Source organism: Lipotes vexillifer, unplaced genomic scaffold (genome assembly GCF_000442215.2).
Source record: "Lipotes vexillifer unplaced genomic scaffold, Lipotes_vexillifer_v1.1 scaffold395, whole genome shotgun sequence".
Taxonomy (NCBI): Eukaryota; Metazoa; Chordata; class Mammalia; order Artiodactyla; family Lipotidae; genus Lipotes; species Lipotes vexillifer.
In genome coordinates this window covers 2,981,108-3,001,982 of record NW_006797390.1, presented here as the reverse complement: position 1 = coordinate 3,001,982, position 20,875 = coordinate 2,981,108, and the positions used below count along the sequence as shown (strand labels likewise).

General features: G+C 46.7%; 1 protein-coding gene across 4 annotated transcripts; it reads left to right on the top strand.

The window, feature by feature from the left end:
* Nucleotides 1-588: 588 nt before the first annotated feature.
* On the top strand, nucleotides 589-18,034 carry PEX5 (peroxisomal biogenesis factor 5). Of its 4 annotated transcripts, none has more exons than XM_007469378.1 (15): nucleotides 589-657; nucleotides 1,251-1,413; nucleotides 1,730-1,765; nucleotides 2,035-2,167; nucleotides 2,387-2,518; nucleotides 8,109-8,214; nucleotides 8,727-8,817; nucleotides 9,593-9,685; nucleotides 10,051-10,170; nucleotides 14,450-14,593; nucleotides 14,798-14,868; nucleotides 15,263-15,475; nucleotides 15,723-15,888; nucleotides 16,243-16,400; nucleotides 16,594-18,034. In XM_007469378.1, the coding sequence occupies exons 2-15, from the start codon at nucleotides 1,267-1,269 to the stop codon at nucleotides 16,793-16,795; spliced, it is 1,812 nt and encodes a 603-aa protein (XP_007469440.1). In that variant the 5' UTR covers nucleotides 589-657; nucleotides 1,251-1,266; the 3' UTR covers nucleotides 16,796-18,034. The 4 variants fall into 4 exon arrangements, with proteins under 4 accessions (XP_007469440.1, XP_007469438.1, XP_007469439.1 ...); XM_007469376.1 differs by lacking the exon at nucleotides 589-657 and adding an exon at nucleotides 9,220-9,330 and having other exon boundaries at nucleotides 1,256-1,413; XM_007469377.1 differs by lacking the exon at nucleotides 589-657 and adding an exon at nucleotides 9,220-9,330 and having other exon boundaries at nucleotides 1,257-1,413; nucleotides 10,075-10,170.
* Nucleotides 18,035-20,875: the final 2,841 nt, after the last annotated feature.

Genomic DNA, 20,875 nt, shown 5'->3' with positions numbered 1-20,875 from the left:
CGGCTTGAGGTCTCAGGATGCACTGGACCCTAATTTAGTAACCGGAATTTGTCGTCATCCAGTGCTATTTCCCCCAATACGCAGATGTGGCAGAGGGATGGGGGCAGGCCTCTGTCACCATGGAGACCGTGACGCTGTCCTGCTAGGGGCAGTTTGGAACGGGGCAGGCCTAGAAGGCTGAGGGAAGGCCCCGGATTTGACCCCCACCACTCCCGCATTAGGGCCTTTCTCTAAAACCGAGGCCCAGAAAGCGAGGGAATCCCCTTGGGTCACAATACGCCCCCGGGAAGAGGCAGAATGATCTGAGCCCAGGATCTGCGTGCTCGGCTTTCCCCCAAAGGTCAGGAAGCCCCTCCTAGCTCCATTCTTCTTTGAGCTTTCCATCAAACTAGTCCTAGCGTCCGCGATCCTTTCGAGTGCTCGCAGAGTCGAGGCTCCAAGACTTCTCCTTTAAGACCCACGGCTCCTTCCATCACGCTGCGTCGCAGACTTAAGGCCCCGCCCCTCCAAACAGCTTCCGCAGGGCCGCGACCGTCGCGCGGCGGTCACGGCCCCTTTAAGCCCGAGCCCCGCCCCTGGCTCCCCAATCCCTTCTCTCCCCTCCGCCTCCAGCCCGCCCCAGGTACCCCGGCGGGTCGTGCGGCTTCGCGCGCGGTGGTGAGTGTCGGGCCCCGAGGGGGCGCGAGGACACCTTCCTGGTCTTCCAGCAGCCCTTGCGGTGTCCTCGCGGGTCGCGGGGGGCGGAGCTTGAGCAGCGACCCGGGTGGGGGAGACTGGGTGCTCTGAGCGGGGGATGGGTGGGCCGGCACCGGCCGAGCAGGGGGAGGGGCTCAGGTGACTTACGGGGAGGGAATGGCCCCCAGCAGTGCTCGCCCGGTGACTGCGGGTGTAGGGGACTGGGCTTAACGGTCCCGCGGCGTGTCCCCTCTCCGTTGCCCGGCCAATGCTCCCGTACCGCTCAGTTGCGGAATTGTCCTCCCGCTCCCATGGGGTTCAGGCCCGTTTGTGGGGGGCGGCTGCCGCCTGTCCCGCCGCCTGAGACCGCAGTCGTGGAGGCCGCTGGAGAGGCCCAGGGGGGCGGCAGGAGGGCAGCGACCCCCCGATTCCTGGCAGAGGTGGGGACCGCAGCAGAAGGCGCAGGGGTGGAGAGTGGCCAGCGGCCAAAAACCGCCTCCCCCAGGTCCGGGCTGAGTTGTGGGTTGGGGAAAGGTTTGGCTCCGGGACCTCACTTCCAAACCTCTGCCCATCAGAGAACCGGCGGTCACCATGGCGATGCGGGAGCTGGTGGAGGCGGAATGCGGGGGTGCCAACCCGCTCATGAAGCTGGCCGGGCACTTCACCCAGGACAAGGCCTTTCGGCAGGAGGGATTGAGGCCTGGCCCCTGGCCCCCAGGAGCCCCAGTCTCGGAGGCGGTGAGTGTTCTTCAGGCGGAAAGCCCGAGTTGCGACCTGGGATGGAGGGTCCGGATGCACACTTTGGGATAACTGTTGTCTCTATTGTGTTGGAAATGATAATAGTTGCCACACAACGGGTGTTTACTATATTAAACATTGAACGTCTTTATATAGACGAAGGCAACCATTTTATAGATGAGGAAACTGAGGCTTTGAGAAGTTTTGTGACTTGCCTTATGAATGGAAGAGCTGGAATTTTAACCCAGGGTTAACTGAGTTCTGTGGCTGTGGTCTTCACCACTGTACCATATTGTCTCCCTTTCTTTTGTCTTAGGTCTCTAAGCCTTTGGGGGTAGCCTCTGAAGATGAGGTAAATATGCCAGTCTTTTCTGTCGCATTTTTCGTTCGCCCATTGTATTTTTCCTTTAAACTTGGGTCATCCATACTTCAGTCTGTGGACTTCCCTGATCAAATGAGATTTGCCTCAGTTCGCCTGCTTGTTTTTGTTTTAAGTATTCGTTGAGTGTTTCCAAATCTATAGTTTCTGTGTTTCTCTTTCCTTGTGTTTGATGTTAGTATCCCTCATCCAATGGGCCCCTGTCTCTTGCTGGGTTCCTTTCACCATCTCTCTTCTGACAGTTGGTGGCCGAATTCCTCCAGGACCAGAATGCGCCACTTGTATCCCGTGCCCCTCAGACCTTCAAGATGGATGACCTCCTGGCAGAGATGCAGGAGATTGAACAGTCAAACTTCCGCCAGGCACCCCAGAGAGGTGGGTCCAGAGTCTGGTTCTGGGGGTGGGGGGCGGGGGTCACCATTTTCTGTGCAGGTAGGAACAAGGGGATTCCGTATTTAGATGCTGCTGGTATTGAGGAACTGAGATGCAGAAGGAGACAAAAGGAACAGAGTGTCTTTATGTGCACTCAGGGTTCCTTAGGCATGATAGAATGATAGATATTTTCCTTAATTCTCTCTCTGTCTCTCTCTTAAGCCCCTGGTGTGGCAGACTTGGCCTTGTCGGAGAACTGGGCCCAGGAGTTCCTTGCAGCTGGAGATGCTGTGGATGTAACTCAGGATTACAATGAGACTGACTGGTCCCAGGAGTTCATCTCTGAAGTTACAGGTGAGGCTTCTTGTGGGAAGATCTACAGTGGTGCCTGTGATGCAAAGTTCTACACTGTTACCCTCATTCATTTTAGGATATAGAGTGATTTCAGCTGCTTATGACCTTTCTGGACTCTTGACTCTTTCCTATAGGGCACTGAACCTGATTTCTCTTAGGTGGTAACAGGGAATTGAAACTTATATTAAACAGAGGCGTGAGTTTGAACTGGATAAGAGATTTTGAGGAGAGAGAGAACACGAGGAGTTAGGTTTTCTTCTTTGTTATCTGGAACTTTAGTACTGTAGTTTGGTGGGGAGGATCCACAGATTGGATGGATGGCAGTGTTGCCCAGGAAGAGAGAAATGTTTAACACATCCCTTGGGATTCTGGCATTAAGTCATCTTGAACAGGGTTAGAGCCTTGGAAAGTGGAATTGTGGAGTTCAGAGGCCTGAAGTGTATGGTCTTGATGATAATAATAAAAATTAATAACAAGAGCTAATGTTTACTTAACCATGTTTTAGGCTTTGCTTGCTTTCTAGGCTAGGCAATGTTTTACATGCATTGTCCGTTTAATCCCCCTGAGAACCCTTGAGGTAGTTATTATTCCTAGTATATAGATAAGAAAACTGAGGCTGAGAGGTTAAATAATTTGCCCAAGGAGTCACAGCTTTGTAACTGGTGGAGATGGGATTTGACTCTGGGTTTGAATGATTCCAGAGTCTGTGGGCTTACCCATTATGCTATACTGCCAGGCCTGCAACTTAAGCTCTTCAGGGTCCCAGCCTAATTTTCCCTCTTTGAGTTGTCTGTGCTCACTGCATCCTGGGGGACTGATTCTTCTCCCCCAGGCCTTTCTGATTACAGGCCTGGGCAAGGGCATTCTCTTCCTCTTTGCTCTTCCTGATTGCTCTCAAAGAGAGCACTGTTAGCCTATTTCCAATTTAAGAAATCAAGACTCACAAAAGAGATAAAGGGAGAAAGTTGCAAAGATTCTGGCCTCTCAGGGTGCTCACATCATCACAGTTCCTGAATTTTCATGACCTGATTGATGGGACCTAATTGGTACCCCCTGCCCCCAATCATTTTTATTCTCCTAAAGACAGGGCTTCCTCCATACCCAAGAGAAAACCCCCCAAATCTTAACAACTAAAACTCACCTTTAATAAAAGCTGTTGGTCAATTTTTTCATGACTCCCTTTCCCTCCTTTAAGTTGGAGTTTCAGGAAGAACAATGGGTGTTCTTGGTTTCTATGCACTTTATATTCTCAGAGCCAGTTGAGCTTCACAGAAATACAAGGTGGGTATTCCTCCCCCATTTTATAGACAAGGAAACTGAGATTTGGAAGGGTTAATACTTTGTCTGAAATCATTCAGTAACAGAGATTACATGCAATCTCATGTCTGTCTGACTCCAGGCTCCATACTTAGAATCTTTACACTATCATTGAGAATCCTCTCTGTGGAATTGCCCCAATTGGAAAATCTGAGCTGTAATAAAGACCCGCCACCAGACTGAAAGTCAGCTTTTTGTACAAACCTTAGATTTAAGTGCTGTTTCTTATCGCAGAGAGACTTCTGTTACAGTGTATGGGCATCAGTCATTTTTGATAATTCAGGAAAACATCATCACTACTATAAGCATTGAGATTGATGAGATTTTTGTTAAAATTAGTTGAATACTTGGAGCCACTGAAATCTTCCTTAACCTGTAAATGAAAAACTACTTTAGAAAAACATGTTGGACCTGTCCTACCTGTTAAATTGTCTTTGGGAGATCTCTCTCTTCCTCTGTTTTGTACATTTTTTTGGAACTGTGCCTGCTTCACAGAGGCAGGGATATGGAAAGCTGGAAAGGGATATTGAGCTATGTGGGATCTGCCTTCATATAAACGTCCTGTTGCAGTAGTATATTGCTTTGTATGTAGTGGCCCTTCAGAATTTATTGAATGAGAGAATTGAGATCTGGGAGAAAGAGCTAACGGGGATTGATTTTCTAGTACAGTTACCCCTTGGTATCTGCAGGGGATTGGTTTCAGGACCCCTGTGGTTACCAAAATCCTGGATGCTCAAGTCCTTTATATAAAATTGCTCAAGTTCTTTATATAAAATTATATAAAATTGCATAATATTTGCATATAACCTACCCTCCCGTATGCTTTAAATCTCTAGATTATTTTAATATCTAATACAATGTAAATGCTTTGTAAATAGTCGCCAGCATGGGGCAAATTCAAAGTTTTGCTTTTTGGAACTTTCTAGAATTTCCCTGCCCATCTCCCTCTGAATATTTTCCATCCACAGTTGGTTGAATCCGTGGATGTGGAACCCGTGGATACTAGCCTCATAACATTTGTGGCTGATATTATTACAGTAGTGATACAGGTTACCTATTTCTTTGTGGATAAATAGACTGCAAGTTGAGAGAAGGTTATATTCTTTAAATCTCTATTATTTTAAACTCCCCATTGTTAGGATTCTAGAATCTAGTTTAAAAGGAACCTTGAAGCTTAGTTTTTTTCTTGTTTGAATGTTGTATTTGGAAATATAGTTTCACTGGAAGTTGCAAAAAAATGTACAGAAAGGTTCTGTGTGTCTTTCCCTCTGTTTTCGCCGGTGGTGACATTTTGCATTTGTTAGTTATGTACATTATCAACAGAAAATTGCCACTGGCACAGTCCACAGATCTTATTAGATTTCACCAGTTTTACATGCCTTTATTTGTATGTTTATAGTTTTATCACATATGTAGATTTGCATAACCATTACTGCAATCAAGATATAGAATTATTCCATTACCACATAAAGCTCATTTTTTAGTCTGAAATATTTCTTGATGGAATTCCGCTTCTCCCTCTCACCCCAATCTTCTGCGCCAAATAATTGTCCATCTTGTGATTGCTCAGCTCTAGGGAAGAAATGCATCTTTAAGGGGTTTTGAGTTTAGACAGCCTCAGCTAAAATGGTGTGTGAGGTTCATATGACAATTATGAGAGATAAGCCTGTACTTTGATAGGAAGGGCAATGGCCAGCAGTAGCAGATGATGATTGGCAGTAGCTCTCCCCTGGATGGCAGTGGAAGAGGCTATGAAATAAAAGGAATAATAATCTCATTGTGATGTTTTCCACTTTTGTATGGATTTGCCTTGAGCAGACAGTAATGATAATAATAGCTAATATTTGTTCCTCTGTGCTTTGCATAGGCATTATCTCATCTGGTCTTCACAAGAATCCCTGTGAGGTAGCTATTATTATATCTACTTCATAGATAAGGAATTGGAAACTTAGAGGGTTGATAACTTGTCTGGAGACTCACAGTGAATAAGTGGTGGAGTTGGGATGTGCATGCAGGTAGCCTGACCCTAGAACCTGCATTCTTGATCACTGTGTTACTTAGTGGATGTGGAAACTTTCATGGGTAAAGGTGGGAAGTTCTGAGTTTTTGACTGTTGAGCTTGGGGTAGATGTGCCTAGATGAAGTGAGCACACAGTGAGAACCTAGGCCAGGTGAACACTGTGAATCAGAGGTTTGGTGTCTAGGTTGTTGGTTGTCACTCTATGGTCTCTGTGACCTAGGACAGTCCCTCCCACTCAGCAGGACTAAGTTGCTTCCATCTCACAGGTATCCAGATGAATCTGATTTTCTGTAAGAATTTCTTAAAAAATATTTTGAAGGCCAGGTAGTATTCTTCTGGTTATTTTATTTTGACTTCTTTGTTGGAGCAGGTTCCCAATGCCAGAGAATCCTGAGTCTTGTGGCCAATATGGCTAAATACCAAATTACAGCTATTTGAGGATGACTCATCTCTGGGATTCTTTTTTCTAAACTACCTCTTGTCTGTTTTAAAGTCCAGGTGCTTTGTACTTTTTCTGTTGCTGCTTGTCCTTTAGAGGAGCGTTTCACAGAAATGGTGTTCTCTGCAATTTGTGGAGTACTTTTGGCCAGCATATGCTTTTGTGAAACACTGTAGTTGAGAGGGAGTGACTGGAGAGTGAGGAGGGGGGACTGGGTGTTTTTCAGCAGAATGGGACAGGGTATTAAGCATTTCCTTATTAGGTCTCCAGACTTGAGCTAACAGTCTAGCTGGGGCAAAGGAAAGAGAAACGTTGCTTGTAAAAGCTAGTGAGGGAAATCTTGATATAGATGTTAGGAGTTCTCAAAATTAAGAGACCAGGTCTGTGATGAAAAATATTGTCAACCGTATCTTTTATTTTATTAGTAATAAATCACTTATTATTTATGATTAGGTGAAATCTGTGAGTCTTGATCTTTTCTTTTCTTTTTTTTTCAGATTTTGACATTATTTTCTCAGATGTTGAGATGAGTTTGTTGAAATTATTCAGGCAGAGTCTCAGTTAAATGGAATAGCAAGTTCTGTTGCATATGAATCCCGAGGAGATAAACCTGCCTTCTTGGTGTTAAAAGCAGTAACAGATCTTCAAATTAGGCACAGAGACAGGATGACCATTTGTAAGGATATGGGTGCAGAGCAGAAGGAAAGAACACGCCGGCCCATCCTTCTCTGCGTGCACTCACTCTTAGGGTCCCTTTAAATCCTTTAACTAATCTGTGTCATTACTTTTTGTTTTCCTGGCCCTAGAATAGTAAAGAGCAAAGTTCTGGGGGCTGAGAAGAGTTCAGCAGCCTCATTTGATATGTTTATTCTGATGCTGCAGCAGTGCCCTTTTGCATGAGAGTTGCTAAGATGATTTCTGGAATTAGACTTAAAAACATAGCTCTCAAAAGCAGTCAAAAGTGACAGAATTCAGAATAATGTTTATCCCGGGGGGTGCGGGCCTGCGGGAGCCTGTGAGGGAACTGTAGACGGTCCATGTCGGGATCCGGGTGGTGGTGGCTTGAGTGTGTTCACGGGTAGAAATTAATGAAGCAACTCACCTAAGTCTGGTACACTTTGCGCACCTTCATGTTTGTATGTTACATCTCAAATAATGAAAAAGAATCCAGTGGGAAGAGTGGACCCATGTATCTTTTGTTCTAGCCCAGCATTCTGCTTCTCAGATTCTTTTGGTAGGTATATTAGGATGAAATATGAGGTTCCTTTTTTTAAATTTTTATTGGAGTATAGTTGCTTTACAATATTGTGTTAGTTTCTATTGTACTGCAAAGTGAATCAGCTATATGTATACATATACCCCGTCTCTTTTGGATTTCCTTCCCATTTAGGTCACCATAGAGCATTGAGTAGAGTTCCCTGTGCTATACAGTAGGTTCTCATTAGTTATCTATTTTACACATAGTATCAATAGTGTATATATGTGGATCCTAGTCTCCCAATTATGAGGCTCCTTTTGTTGGGAGGGTGTGAACTCTGTAAGTGGAGGACAGACCAAGGTTTGGTTAAAGAATGGGAGCTCCTGTGTTCTCCCCTGGTTCCCTGCCGGGTCCCTGCAGTACCTTTGAGGAAGGTGGAGGCCCAGTGCCCGCTGTTTCTTAGTGAGGGCTCTTGCACTTCTCTCCTGAGCCTCCTTATTTGGTCTCCTGTCCCCAGTTCAGTAAACTCCTGCCCTAGGCCCCTTTGACTTGGTTAAGTTAATATTCTCCCTTTCCTGATCCCTCACTGATTTCTCCACCTCTCTGCTCCTTGCAGACCCTTTGTCTGTGTCCCCGGCCCGCTGGGCTGAGGAATATCTGGAGCAGTCAGAGGAGAAGCTGTGGCTGGGAGAACCAGAGGGGACAGCTGCCACTGCTCGCTGGTGAGTCCAGCCACTTCGCTCTGGATGGCTCCCTGTGGAAGGAGTGTTGGACAGTTTTCCCGCTCCCCTCCACCAAGCTCCTCTATCCACATTCTTAAACCAAGTTGCAATCCCTTCATTTTCTGCTCTAAGGTTTCCACTTGTATTATTACCCCGATTCATTTATGTCTCAAATATAATCAAGTCGAGAATCCTAACTGTCCCACCAAAAGTTTGTAACTTTATCTTATGCCCCCGTTCCCCTTTTAATTTGGAGCCTGCAACTGTCTATTCCTTCTCTCTGGAAAGACACGTTTGGGAAAGAGAGAGGTGAAAGCATGTAGCTAGTGCTTTGCCACTCCTGCCCAAATGTCCTTCTTTAATGTAAATTGAAATTAGTAGGTCCTCAACCAGAGAGAGGAGTAGTGTCACCCTCTCTGTTCCCCGATGAGAACTGTAACTGCCATGGGCTGGGAGTGGGGAAGGATGTGGCAGACTAACGTGGAAAATGAGCGAGTCCTCACCTGTCCCAGGTATGATGAATACCAGCCTGAGGAGGACCTGCAGCACACGGCCAGTGACTTTGTGGCCAAGGTGGATGACCCAAAGTTGGCTAACTCTGAGGTGAGCCACGTCCCGCTGCTGCTTTGCCCAGCAGAGCTGGTCTGAGAACTCAGGAGTCCTGCTTCTCTTATCCCAGTTTAGTTTAAGGCGAAAGAGATGAGATCCGAGGTCCACTCCTTCCTGTCTGGAGAACAGAGACTTACGACCCTGCCGCCTCTTCCAGTATTCTTGCCCTCATTTCCTTGCCTACTAACCCTTTGTCTTTTCTGTGCCTTCTCAGATCTCTTGAGCCAGAAATCCCTTTCTTTTTGCTCTCTGCTTTTTCCAGGGTCTTTAGCCTATCTTGTCTGTAGCTAGAGATGGTCAGGGGGGAGGGGTAAGTGCAGGCTTCTCTGGGCGTGGTTGAGAGGGCACACCCGGAAGTCCTCTCCCAAGTGGCCTGTGTGTGTCTCTGTGCCCCAGTTCCTGAAATTCGTGCGGCAGATTGGCGAGGGGCAGGTGTCCCTGGAGTCCGGCGCAGGGTCGGGCCGAGCTCAGGCAGAGCAGTGGGCAGCAGAGTTTATTCAGCAGCAGGTAGGACACTGTCACCTCCCAGTCCTACCTCAGAGCCGGCTGGTGCCCCCGGCCGTGGGTTCAGTGTTCAGTGGTCCCAGATGGGGAAGGGATCTTATTGCCAGCTTGTTTGGTAGCATCCAGGTCCTGAGTGGGTGGGAAAGAGATTCTGAGAAGGTTCTTCTCAGAAGTGCCCAGGTTGGTGGTGTCTAATGGGTATTTAGTTGATATTTAGTGGGTAGAAAGTTGTTGTTGGTGGTATGACCATCCTTCTTTGTCACAGGGTACTTCAGAGGCCTGGGTTGACCAGTTCACAAGACCAGTGAACACATCTGCTCTTGATATGGAGTTTGAACGAGCCAAGTCAGCTATAGAGGTGAGAGCAGCTAGTACAGCTGTAACCAGTCCAAGAGAAAACACTTCTTTGGAGAGAGTGGGTGTCTTAACATCAGAGATGGGTGAACATTGTATTTCATAGTGTTCTTGGATTCTCTTTATCAGAACTGCTTGGGATGGGGTGGTTGCCTATCAGAAATGCAAATTCCTGGGCATCACAGACTACTGAGTCAGAATCTGGGGGCAGGATCTAGGAACCTGCGTGAAAAGAAGCTCTTCAGGTGATCTTAAACACGTTGACATTAAACAACTACTGCCATAGGGACTCCATCTTAGTGGAACTAAGGGTGGGGCGGGGTGCTCATGATGAATCTTCTGTTTCTCTCGGCCTTGCCTTCCTTACAGTCTGAGGTCGATTTCTGGGACAAGTTGCAGGCGGAGTTGGAGGAGATGGCCAAACGGGATGCTGAGGCCCACCCCTGGCTTTCTGACTATGACGACCTCACGTCTGCTTCTTACGACAAGGTAAGAACTAGTTTTTCAGACTCTGCAGGATTTCCTTGTTTTATTGTCTCTCCTTTAATCCTGAATCTGAAGGGTGCCCACTTTTAAGTAATTATTTTCTTGAGCCCCTTTCCGTGAAAGGCAGCCTGAGTTATTCCCTTGCCCCCGCACTCCTCCAGGTATTGATAGTATGCTTTATTCTTGTGATATAAAAGTTAATGATAATAGACCACCCTTGTCAAATAACAACAGTAAGCGACAAAATACCTAGAGTAGAGGTTTGCACACGATGCAATAAGAGCACAGAGGAAGGAGCCCTGCTTTGGAGGTTGGTTGAAAACATTTTAAGAAGATTGATAGCTCCTTTGGTAGAGAGTGGTAGGTGGTAGGCCATCTCTCTGCCCTCCACCTTAGTATCTATTTACTTTTTTAACTCACAAGTTTATTTTAAATTCTGATCTCTTCCTGTAGGTGCTAACCACTTGCCCCCAATTTAGGGTATTTTCAAAGAATTGTATTAAATAATTCAAATGCTAAGAAAATTTCCCAGAAGTCGGTGGTGAAGAATGATTGAATTTTGCATGTAGTATATACTGTTGCCTTAGGAGCATATGTTGTATCGGGGTATCACTGTGAAAAAAATCTGCTTGTGGCTTGTGGGGCATTCGGACATGTGGGTAGTAATTGAGCTGTGAGTTGAAGCATGATTGGGGAAGGAGAGAATTGCTTGGTTTTGAAAAAGGCAAAACAGGAACTGGGGAGATGATCAGTGGTGTCTTTTTCTCAGCTCAGACCTGGTTGGGGCTAGAACTAGAGGGCCAGGATTCTGGAGGTAGATCTTGCGAAGATAGAGAAGAACAGCGTTCAGGATAACTTAGAAAAGACTAGGATTTAAAAGCCAATGAAAATCTTAGTACTAGGAAAAAGATGATTTTCTTTATTATCCCAGCCTGACTTTCTGAGAGTTGTTCTGTGATATAATAGAAAAGGGAGCTTACCTTTTGGGACCCCGTCCTCTGGTTTTTCCATAGTAAGAGTTTCTTCTATAGACTTGTGATGAGGAAGAACTGAAGGAAATACCTGGAGATAATACTTTTATTAATTTGTAATAGACACTTGATAAGTTGCACTGTCGACTTACAAATGGCAAGGTATAAAGTTTAGATAAAAATTTCCTGGGACTTCCCTGGTGGCACAGTGGTTAAGACTCTGCCTGCCAATGCAGGGGACACGGGTTCGATCCCTGGTCTGGGAAGATCCCACATGCCACGGAGCAGCTATGCCCATGCACCACAACTACTGAGCCTGCACTCTAGAGCCTGTGAGCCGTAACTACTGACCTATGTGCCACAACTACTGAAGCCTACATGCTCTAGGGCCCACGTGCCACAACAACTGAAGCCCATGCACCTGGAGCCCGTGCTCCACGAAAAGAGAAGCCACCATAATGAGAAGCCCGTGCACTGCAGTGAAGAGTAGCCCCGCTCGCTACAAATAGAGAAAGCCCGTGCACAGCAATGAAGATGCAACACAGCCAAAAAATAAATAAAAATTAAAAAAAATATTTCCTGGTTTTTGATAAATATAGACATAGCTCTAATTTCATATGAGCAGCACCTCCTCTTAGCATTTTTTACTTCTGTATTAATGACATGATAGTTGGAATAAATTATTTAATTCAAAACTTAAAAACATAATTATGTTTTTAGATCTTTGAACCCTATTTTGATATCATTGATACCTTGGGATATTGCAAAATTAAGATTAGAAACATTTGCATTAATGTTCCAGATTTTGTCTCCCTTTTGTTCAACTGTTAATAAATTATATGTCAATAGTACTTTTTTTTTTTTCAAATGTTGATCTGACACTATCAGGTAAATTCATGGGTATCTGAATGTCGTATTTTTTATTCATGATCCTTAAATTTTCAAGGCTGCACCTACAGCTGGAGCAGATATGATACTGTATACTGTTAGCGTGAAGGAGAAATTTCTGTGATGGGACACACTCTACTTAGTAGTGATCCTATTTTTGCAGTATGATCCTATGAAATTTTGAGCAGACCAGACGATGGATCAGACCTAATGAATGGCTTGGATTAGACTTTTTAAGATGCAAAGTGGTCCCAAGCTTATCCTGCATCCTGTGGGTTGTTAAAGCTTCCTCCAGAGGACTCTTTTTTTTTTTTCATCTATACAAATATTCTACTTTTGAAAAATTCCTCTCTGATCAGCAATTGATAAAATCTCAAGGAGGATAGATAACACAGACAAGAGCATACTTAGAGAACCCCGTGGTTGCAACATGATGGAATTGATTTGTTGCATTGTCTGCTGAGGATAATACCTATTCACACATAGTATTTTAAGCTTTTTGGTAAGGCTGTGGCAGATATTCTCATTTGATGCTCTCAGTAGCTCTGAGAGGCAGGAATTACTTTCATTAGGAAATTGTGTTATAGGTGACAATGACCTGTTTCCTATGGGGTGGCTTAAAACATGGATTGAGGATGGGCAATAGTCGAGGGTGAATGCAGAAGGCTTTATCTTGTGGAACTCTAATAGTCTAGGTGGGGCTGGCAAACTGTGGCCCATGGGAAATCTATCCTTCCACCTTTTTCTTTATTTTAATGGCCCGTGAGCTGAGAATGGTTTTAACATTTTTAAATGGTTTTAAAAAAATGAAAAGTAATAATTTGTGAAAATTATATATTGATAAAATTCAAACTTCAGTGTCCGTAAATAGAGTTTTTTGTTTTTTGTTTTTTGGGTTTTTTTTGTGGTACACGGGCCTCTCACTGTTGTGGCCTCTCCCGTTGCAGAGCACAGGCTCCGGACGCGCAGGCCCAGTGGCCATGGCTCACGGGCCCAGTCGCTCCGCGGCATGTGGGATCTTCCTGGACCGGGGCAGGAACCCGTGTCCCCTGCATCGGCAGGCGGACGCTCAACCACTGCGCCACCAGGGAAGCCACCGTAAATAGGGTTTTATTGGAACACAGCCATGCTTGTTTACATAACATTTGTGGCTACTTTCTCACTGCTCTGGTGGAGATGAGTAGTTGTGACAAAATATTTATCCTCTGCCCCTTGCTGATCCTTGTTCTAGGATCCTTTCCTATCTTCTGAGTTTTCCTGTTGCACGGAGGTGTCCCAGGAACATTACCTATTTCAACGTGAATATACTTTTTATACATTTATCCCAAATCCATCTCCTGTATGTCTCACTTCTTAAATCCCCATTGTAATTATTTAATTTTTATTTGTTACAAATAATTTGCAGATTACTTATAATGGTTTAGAACTTTGCTGGCAAGATTTAAGCATTTCTGGTTCTTGAGCAGTTTCACAATGGTAGTGAAGAAGGGCCTCACTCATGTCTTTATTTCATACAGTTTCATTCTGGTTTGTCCTTAACTGCGTTTAGAAAGGGCCCTGCCCTGTATTTTGCATCTTGTTTTCATTCTGGGGTATTGTTTTGTGATGGTAACCACTACTCTCCAAAAAGGAGCATTTTATTCCCTTGTCCCAAGTCACACGCTTACTAGGGACCCATTTTATCTTAACACCTCTCTGCCTACGTGGAAGCCCTGGGGACAGAGCTCTGCACAGAGCATCATAACTTCCCTCAAACGAGAAAACCTCAGCTAGAAGAGGACTGGTCTTTCTGAAGCGTTTTCTGCCCTCAGGATTTTGGAATCTAGCTTTAATTTACTATCAGATACAGATTAATATTAATAACTTTTAAGAATGAAATTGCGGAATAAATTAAAATTTTCAAAGTGCTTGAACGCACGCTGTCTAGTCAGTGTGCACAGGACTCCGTGAGCTGGGTAAGAGTTGCATTTGAATAGCAGGGCCTCTGACTCCAAATTGCATTTCCTTTATAGATTATCACACTGTTGCAGGATAACAAGAAATGCCCCTTGAATAGTCAAAGAGAACTTATCTCATTACTGTAAGCAGATCCTGTTAAGAAACGTGCTCTGTCCAGTAATGAGAGATCAAGGATGTGGAAACACCGGCTGATCAAAACTTCCTAAAATGAGCTTAATCCCAGCTCATTTTAGGATCAGAGTTTGCCTGGCTTTGCAGTTGCTGTGGGCGTGAGCCGGAATTTCTTCACTGTGGTCGTAGGTGATGTCCTTTATGACATGGAGAACTTGCCGGCATTTATCCGGATACCTCTTTGGAGGCCTTCAGCTTCTTTTCCACCTCAGTCTTGGTTGTCAGCTCCCACTCCTGCTGCTCTGTGACGGCCCCCTCCGGGATGGGGTCTCACTTGGCTTCCTTCCTCGTAGGGGTACCACTTTGAGGAGGAAAACCCCCTGCGTGGCCACCCCCAGCCCTTTGAGGAAGGGCTGCGGCGACTTGAGGAGGGGGACCTGCCGAACGCTGTCCTGCTCTTCGAGGCGGCTGTGCAGCAGGACCCCAAGCACATGGAAGTGAGCAGCTCGTTCTTCTGACTTCAGATGAGAGACGCTCCCTCCAGTTTTGAGGGAGGCCCCTAAGGGTAGTGCCGATGGATTAGGGCCTGGGCGACAGCCTGGGGTCGGGTTCTGAGAGTGAGATGGTGGGTGCGGCGAGCAGAGGAAGCAGCGGTGGGAAGGTGAATACCGGGGTGATGAAATCTGGCAACTTCTCTCTAGGCCTGGCAGTACCTGGGGACCACCCAGGCAGAGAATGAGCAAGAACTGTTAGCCATCAGTGCGCTGCGGAGGTGAGTACACTGAAAGGGTGGGGGGGGCAGGGTGGTCCCAGGGCTCTACAAATAACCTTTAGAATGACAGAGCCTACTCTTCTTTCTGGCTACTAGCACGAGTGTTTTCTCGTGATGAAACTCTAAGGTTTGAGGTGAGTCTGGAAACTGGCTCCATTCATTCCTCAGCTTTTGGTTTTATTTGTGGGACCCTGGCTGGTTCCTTGGCTGCTGAAATGTTCCGTTTCTCAGGACTGTAACTTTATTAATAACCCACCCGTAGACGATTCCTCTGCACCTTAACTGAGGGAGTTGGCAGGTACCTCTGCGTTCTGAAGCTTGGCTCGGCTCCCAGGGTGCTGATAGGTGCAGTGTCAACTGCAGAGACCAGCTCTGTCCGTCTCTGTCCAAACAGGTGCCTGGAGCTAAAGCCAGACAACCGGACGGCACTGATGGCGCTGGCTGTAAGCTTCACCAACGAGTCCCTGCAGCGGCAGGCCTGTGAGACCCTGCGAGACTGGCTGCGCTACACGCCAGCCTATGCCCACCTGGTGGCAGCTGGGGAAGAAGGGGCCAGCGGGGCAGGACTGGGCCCCAGCAAGCGCATCCTGGGCTCTCTGTTGTCCGAGTGAGTGTGGGGACCTCCTGGGATGACGAGTGGCAACCCGAGTAGAAGGAGGACCTGGCTTGTAGAATTTTGGATAGATCGAGGCTCAGGGTCTAAGAGTGGGGTGGAAGACTCAGGATTGGAAGGAGGATAGACGGACGCATCTTGGGGGTATGATTGGTTAGTGAAAGGATTATTTGGGAGGGGTAGGAATATAGACGTATCCACCCACCTGCTTCTTTGCATTTTTTTTTTCTTCCTTGTCCAGCTCCCTGTTTCTCGAAGTGAAAGAGCTCTTCCTGGCAGCTGTGCGCCTGGACCCGACATCCATTGACCCTGATGTGCAGTGTGGCTTGGGAGTCCTCTTCAACCTGAGTGGGGAGTATGACAAGGCAGTGGACTGTTTCACAGCCGCCCTCAGCGTTCGTCCCAATGTGAGCCTCAGGGGAGGAAGGGAGATAGGACAGGACTCTGTACCTTATGGAGGAATCGTTTGTTGGGACCTTCGGAACCATGGGATATTTCGTTCCAGTGTTCCATGTCCTGGTTGCCTTGGGAGAATTGGGAAGAGAAGAGCGGGAGTCTAGGGTCGTCTGGACTTAGGGGAGTCTGCGGGGGGTGAGTGGTTACGTCGTGGTCACAACATCGTGGCCACACAGTGACCTGTGGAGACAGGAGTGGAATCGTAACATGCGTTAGAGAAACAGAGTGGGGAGCCAGGGGGAGATCGGGCAGAGTTTGGTCTGAGCCTGGCTCCTGTTTCTAACCCTTGTCCATCCCTATCTTAGGACTATTTGCTGTGGAATAAGCTAGGGGCCACCCTGGCCAATGGAAACCAGAGTGAAGAAGCAGTAGCTGCATACCGTCGGGCCCTCGAGCTCCAGCCTGGCTATATACGGTCCCGCTACAACCTGGGCATCAGCTGCATCAACCTTGGGGCCCACCGGTGAGAGTATCTACTGAGGAATGAATGAATGAATGAATGAATGAATGAACTCCTCCCTGCCTTTGGCCCTGGCTCCTCATTCTCTGATCCTGTTATTTGACTGCGAGCTGCAGCTTTCTTTCTCCCCACGGCAGCTGACCTACCTCCTTCCACTGGTGTTCTGCTGACCAGCTCTCATTCTTCTCCCTTGCAGTGAGGCGGTGGAACACTTTCTGGAGGCCCTGAACATGCAGAGGAAAAGCCGGGGCCCTCGGGGCGAAGGAGGCGCCATGTCGGAGAACATCTGGAGCACCCTGCGTTTAGCCTTGTCTATGTTAGGCCAGAGCAACGCCTATGGGGCGGCTGATGCCCGGGATCTGTCCACCCTCCTAGCGATGTTCGGCCTGCCCCAATGACAGTGGGATGGGCTTCCCTGCGAGTGTTTGCCTGGAGGGGTGCCTGCTCTGGATGTGATCCCCTCTCCCCAAAGGGGCCTACCAAGGGGGTGGGCTGATGGCCACAAGCGGTACTGCCTCTCAGGAGCTGCCTCAGTGTAGGGGTGGGTAGTCTGGGTTCTAGTTCCTGCATAATTGTAGGAAAATGAGCTGCGTTGTCGGAGTCCCTTGGTAATTCAAGGGCTGTCCATCCAGCTCCAGATCTCTCTGCTCATCGCGCCCTTTCTTGGTGCTGCTTTTTGGGAAGGACCCAAAGATACAGGTTGTCATCTGCTGCCATTTCTGATTGGGTCTACCACATTTGTAGCGTCTGTCCTCCCCGCTCCTTCCTCCTTTTACTGGGACTTGATAATAGTACGGCCTCCTCGCACAGTGGTGTGTGGCAGGTTCTATCAAGCACCTCTGTGATGACTGTATCTAGGGTGGGACGTGTTAGGAGTTGGCCTGTGTGATTTAAATGTTGATTTGGCTCAGCAGAGCTGAGATTTTAGGGGTGCTTGAAGTTCCGTCATTCTTGGACCTCTCCTGGCTATAGGTCAGAGTCCCTGGATAATGCTGCACGCAGTAATGGGCGTCATTACCATAGGGGTCCTCAGGGGCTGCCGGGGTTAAGTTGCTACAGAGTGTTTGGGTGTGGGGAGAGGAAGCCTCATTGTGGAATGAGCCTAGAAGGGACCACATGGGCTCAGGTCAAGGGCTCTGGCTTGGGGGCCTGTGGAGGGAGGACAGAGCAGGTGGGACGAGGAATGTCCTGAGTGCAGCCGTCCCCCTCCTCTTAGAAAGACCTGCGAGTAGGAATTGAGCTAGCTCTTCTGGAAAGTTGGTTCAGAAATTGCAGTCTTGCCAGATTCCTGGCAAAGAGCGGGTTCAGTGTTACCTTGAGCCTTTGCTGTCCTTGAAATGTTTGTAGGGGGGAGGGTCGAAAAATCCCCTTCCCCCATATCACCTCCACAAGGTGAAGGCTGAGGGAAAGTGAGTGAGCAGCTTGGATTCTGCTGGGGAGATGCACCAAGCCCAGAAATGACTGAAGTGGCCATGAAGCCTCTTGCCTTGTCTTCGGTAGCTAATGGTCAGATTCTTTTAAAAACTACCGTGGTCCCAAGGTTCCATCCTAAAATTTATTTTTCTTTGTATGAATATGTGTAAATGATTTAAAAAATAAAACTGTAAAATATTTGTATGAGGAATAAATGGAACAGACAAGGCTTTGAGTCCTGCTACTGGGCGTGCAGTTGGGATGGTGGGAGGGGAGTTGCTGTTTGGAGGTTGGTGTTCAACAGTTTTTCTCGATTTATCTTTCAAATTCTCATTGGTACATTGATTACCCATCTGTCTACCAAGTAATTACTCAGCACCTGCTATATGCGAGGTACATGAATAAGGTGGTCAAGGTCCCTGTGCTCATGGGACTGATGGTTTAGCAGGAGACGGATGTTTGACAATCATGCATTTTTTACATTTGTGTTACTTCTATACAGGAAAATATGGGGTGTGATGTAATTGTTTGCTATTTTTTATTACGAATTATTACATGGGAGGACTTTTGTAGTTTCTTCAGTGCTTAGGGCATTGAGATGCCAGCATTTCAATGCTGGCTCTACCTGGTTTTATCAGGAGCTCTCAAGAGACATCAAGATGGGTCTCTACCCTGGGGAAAAATTTAAAAATATTCATAAAAATATGAATATTTACGTTTGGAGATAAATGTCCATGACCATGTTAGAATTTAAAATGTCTAAAGGAGAGCTGGTTCAGTAATTATCCAGACAGTGAAATATTATTAAGCTATTTAATTATATTTATGGAACAATTTCCAATGACAATAAATGCTAACAATATAATGAGAAGAAAAGTTTAGCAAACTTTTTACAGTTTTCATCTCAAGAAGAAAGTGCCTTGAAAAGAGAATAAGGAAATTCCCAGTATGTTAAATGTACCAGGATTATGAGCGATTTTCCCCCTTCTTTGTCATACTTCTCTGTAATTTACAAATTTTCTTTGTGTGTAATACTTTCATAGAAAAGGAGAGAAAAGAAAACATCACGGGGAGGAGGGCATCTGTTGCCACCACCTGGGGCTCTGAAGGCCAGTGGTGCAGGGCCCACGGGCCTGGGAGTGGGCTGGGCAGGCTGATGCAGCAGTTTCTGGAGTGGAGATACAAGAAGGAAAAAAGTCTGGCTGGGTAAATGGCTTAGGAGTTGAGCTAACTTCTGGTTTAAGCAAAATCTCCAGGTTGATCTGCTTTGTGTGTGTTTGGTGGCGTGAAGGTGTCCAAGAGGATGCTTTCCTTGCATGGTCAGGTCCAAGCGCCTCTTGAATCCACATCAAATTCAGCCAGTATTTACTGAGCCCCTATCACGTGCCAGGTGCTGTCGGGTACTAGGGATGCAGTTCACAAGGCAGACAAGGTCCCTGCTCTCACGGCTGATGTACTAGCTGAAGGAGCAACGGAATAAATAAGTAAATAAGCACCTTCAGTTAGTGTGGTCAGGAAAGGCCTTTGTCATGAGCTGGTCAGAGCGGGAGGGGCCAGCGGGGGCTACTTTTCGTTGTGGTGCGGTGGCTTCTCGTTGCAGAGCATGGGCTCTAGGCGCATGGGCTTCAGTGGTTGTGGCACGTGGGTTCAGTAGTTGTGGCTCGTGGGCTCTAGAGCTCAGGCTCAGTAGTTGTGGCTCGCGGGCTCTAGAGCGCAGGCTCAGTAGTTGTGGCTTAGTTGCGGGCTTAGTTGCTCTGCGGCATGTGGGATCTTCCCGGACCAGGGCTCAAACCCATGTCCCCTGCATTGGCAGGCGGATTCTTAACCACTGCGTCACCAGGGAAGCCCCCCCACTCTCTTCTTTAAATCCTCTCCCCTGCTTCCGTGATTTTTTCTCTCCAAAGCTGCTGCTTCTTCCCAGGCTCCTTTAAGTGTCTCTCTGTCTACCTGCTCCTGAGGTGCTCATGTTCCTGAGGCTCTGTTCTTGGCCTTTCCTTGCTTTGCAGGGTTCTTTGACGACCTGAACCACACCTGTGGCTGTAACTGCCATTTAAATGGTGATAACAGACCAGCCTAGATCTCTGCCCCAGCTCTGGATACATCGCACACTTATCTTCTTTCTCCTCTGCTTGGATGTTTCCCTGCTACCCTAAATTCAACAAATTCAAAACAGGAACTTCATCCCCAGCATGGCTTCTCATATTGTACACTCCTGGAGACTTATTAGGAGAAAACTGTGAGTGGATCTGGATTCCTCCTCCTTATTTTCCTGGAACACTCCTTAGTCACCCAGTTCTTCAGGGTCTGCCCCCTCAATAAAGCCCACAAGTGTCTTCTGGTTTTTGTACTTTTGCTGTTCTGTTTAGGGGTTCATCCTCTCGTGAATTACTGTGATAGCTTCTTGTTTTTTTCTCATTTCATTTACCCCCAACTCCTCATCATGAAACTGATGTACTTCCTTAGACATGACGTGCTGTCTCTTCCCTCTGACTTCTCACAGTTTGCACAACAGATGAAAGTTCAATCAATGCCTGTTGAATGAACCAAATACTGTAAGTCCCCTGCATATGAACGAGTTCCATCCTGAGAGCGTGTTCGTAAGTCCAATTTGTTCGTTAAGTCCAACAAAGTTAGCCTAGGTACCCAGCTAACACAGTCGGCTGTATAGTACTGTACTGTAATAGGTTTTAATAGTTTTCACACAAATAATACATAGAAAACAAAAAATAAACATTTTTAATCTTACAGTACAGTACCTTGAAAAGTACAGTAGTACAGCACAACAGCTGGCACACAGGGGCTGGCGTTGAGTGAACAGGCAAGAAGAGTTACTGACTGGAGGAGGGATTGGAGGTGGGAGATGGTAGAGCTGAAGGATCGTCAGCAATAGGAAACGGGGGGCAAGCTGCAATTTCACTCACGCCTGACGTTGATGGCACAGGTTCTGGTTCCTTGCTGGATTCAGTTCTAGCTAACCTCTTGCTTCTGGACATCTTGAGCTTGAAATAAAGATACTGTACTACTCTATTCTATACAGTACTGTACGGTAAAGTACACGAAAGCAC

What these genes read in the sequence shown, in the direction of transcription:
- PEX5 (XM_007469375.1), top strand. Translation starts at nt 1,267, where the DNA reads ATGGCGATGCGGGAGCTGGTGGAGGCGGAATGCGGGGGTGCCAACCCG. An exon ending in GTTCATCTCTGAAGTTACAG is followed by an intron (nt 2,519 to 8,108) that starts GTGAGGCTTCTT and finishes TGCTCCTTGCAG; the next exon opens with ACCCTTTGTCTGTGTCCCCG. An exon ending in AGGACCCCAAGCACATGGAA is followed by an intron (nt 14,594 to 14,797) that starts GTGAGCAGCTCG and finishes ACTTCTCTCTAG; the next exon opens with GCCTGGCAGTACCTGGGGAC.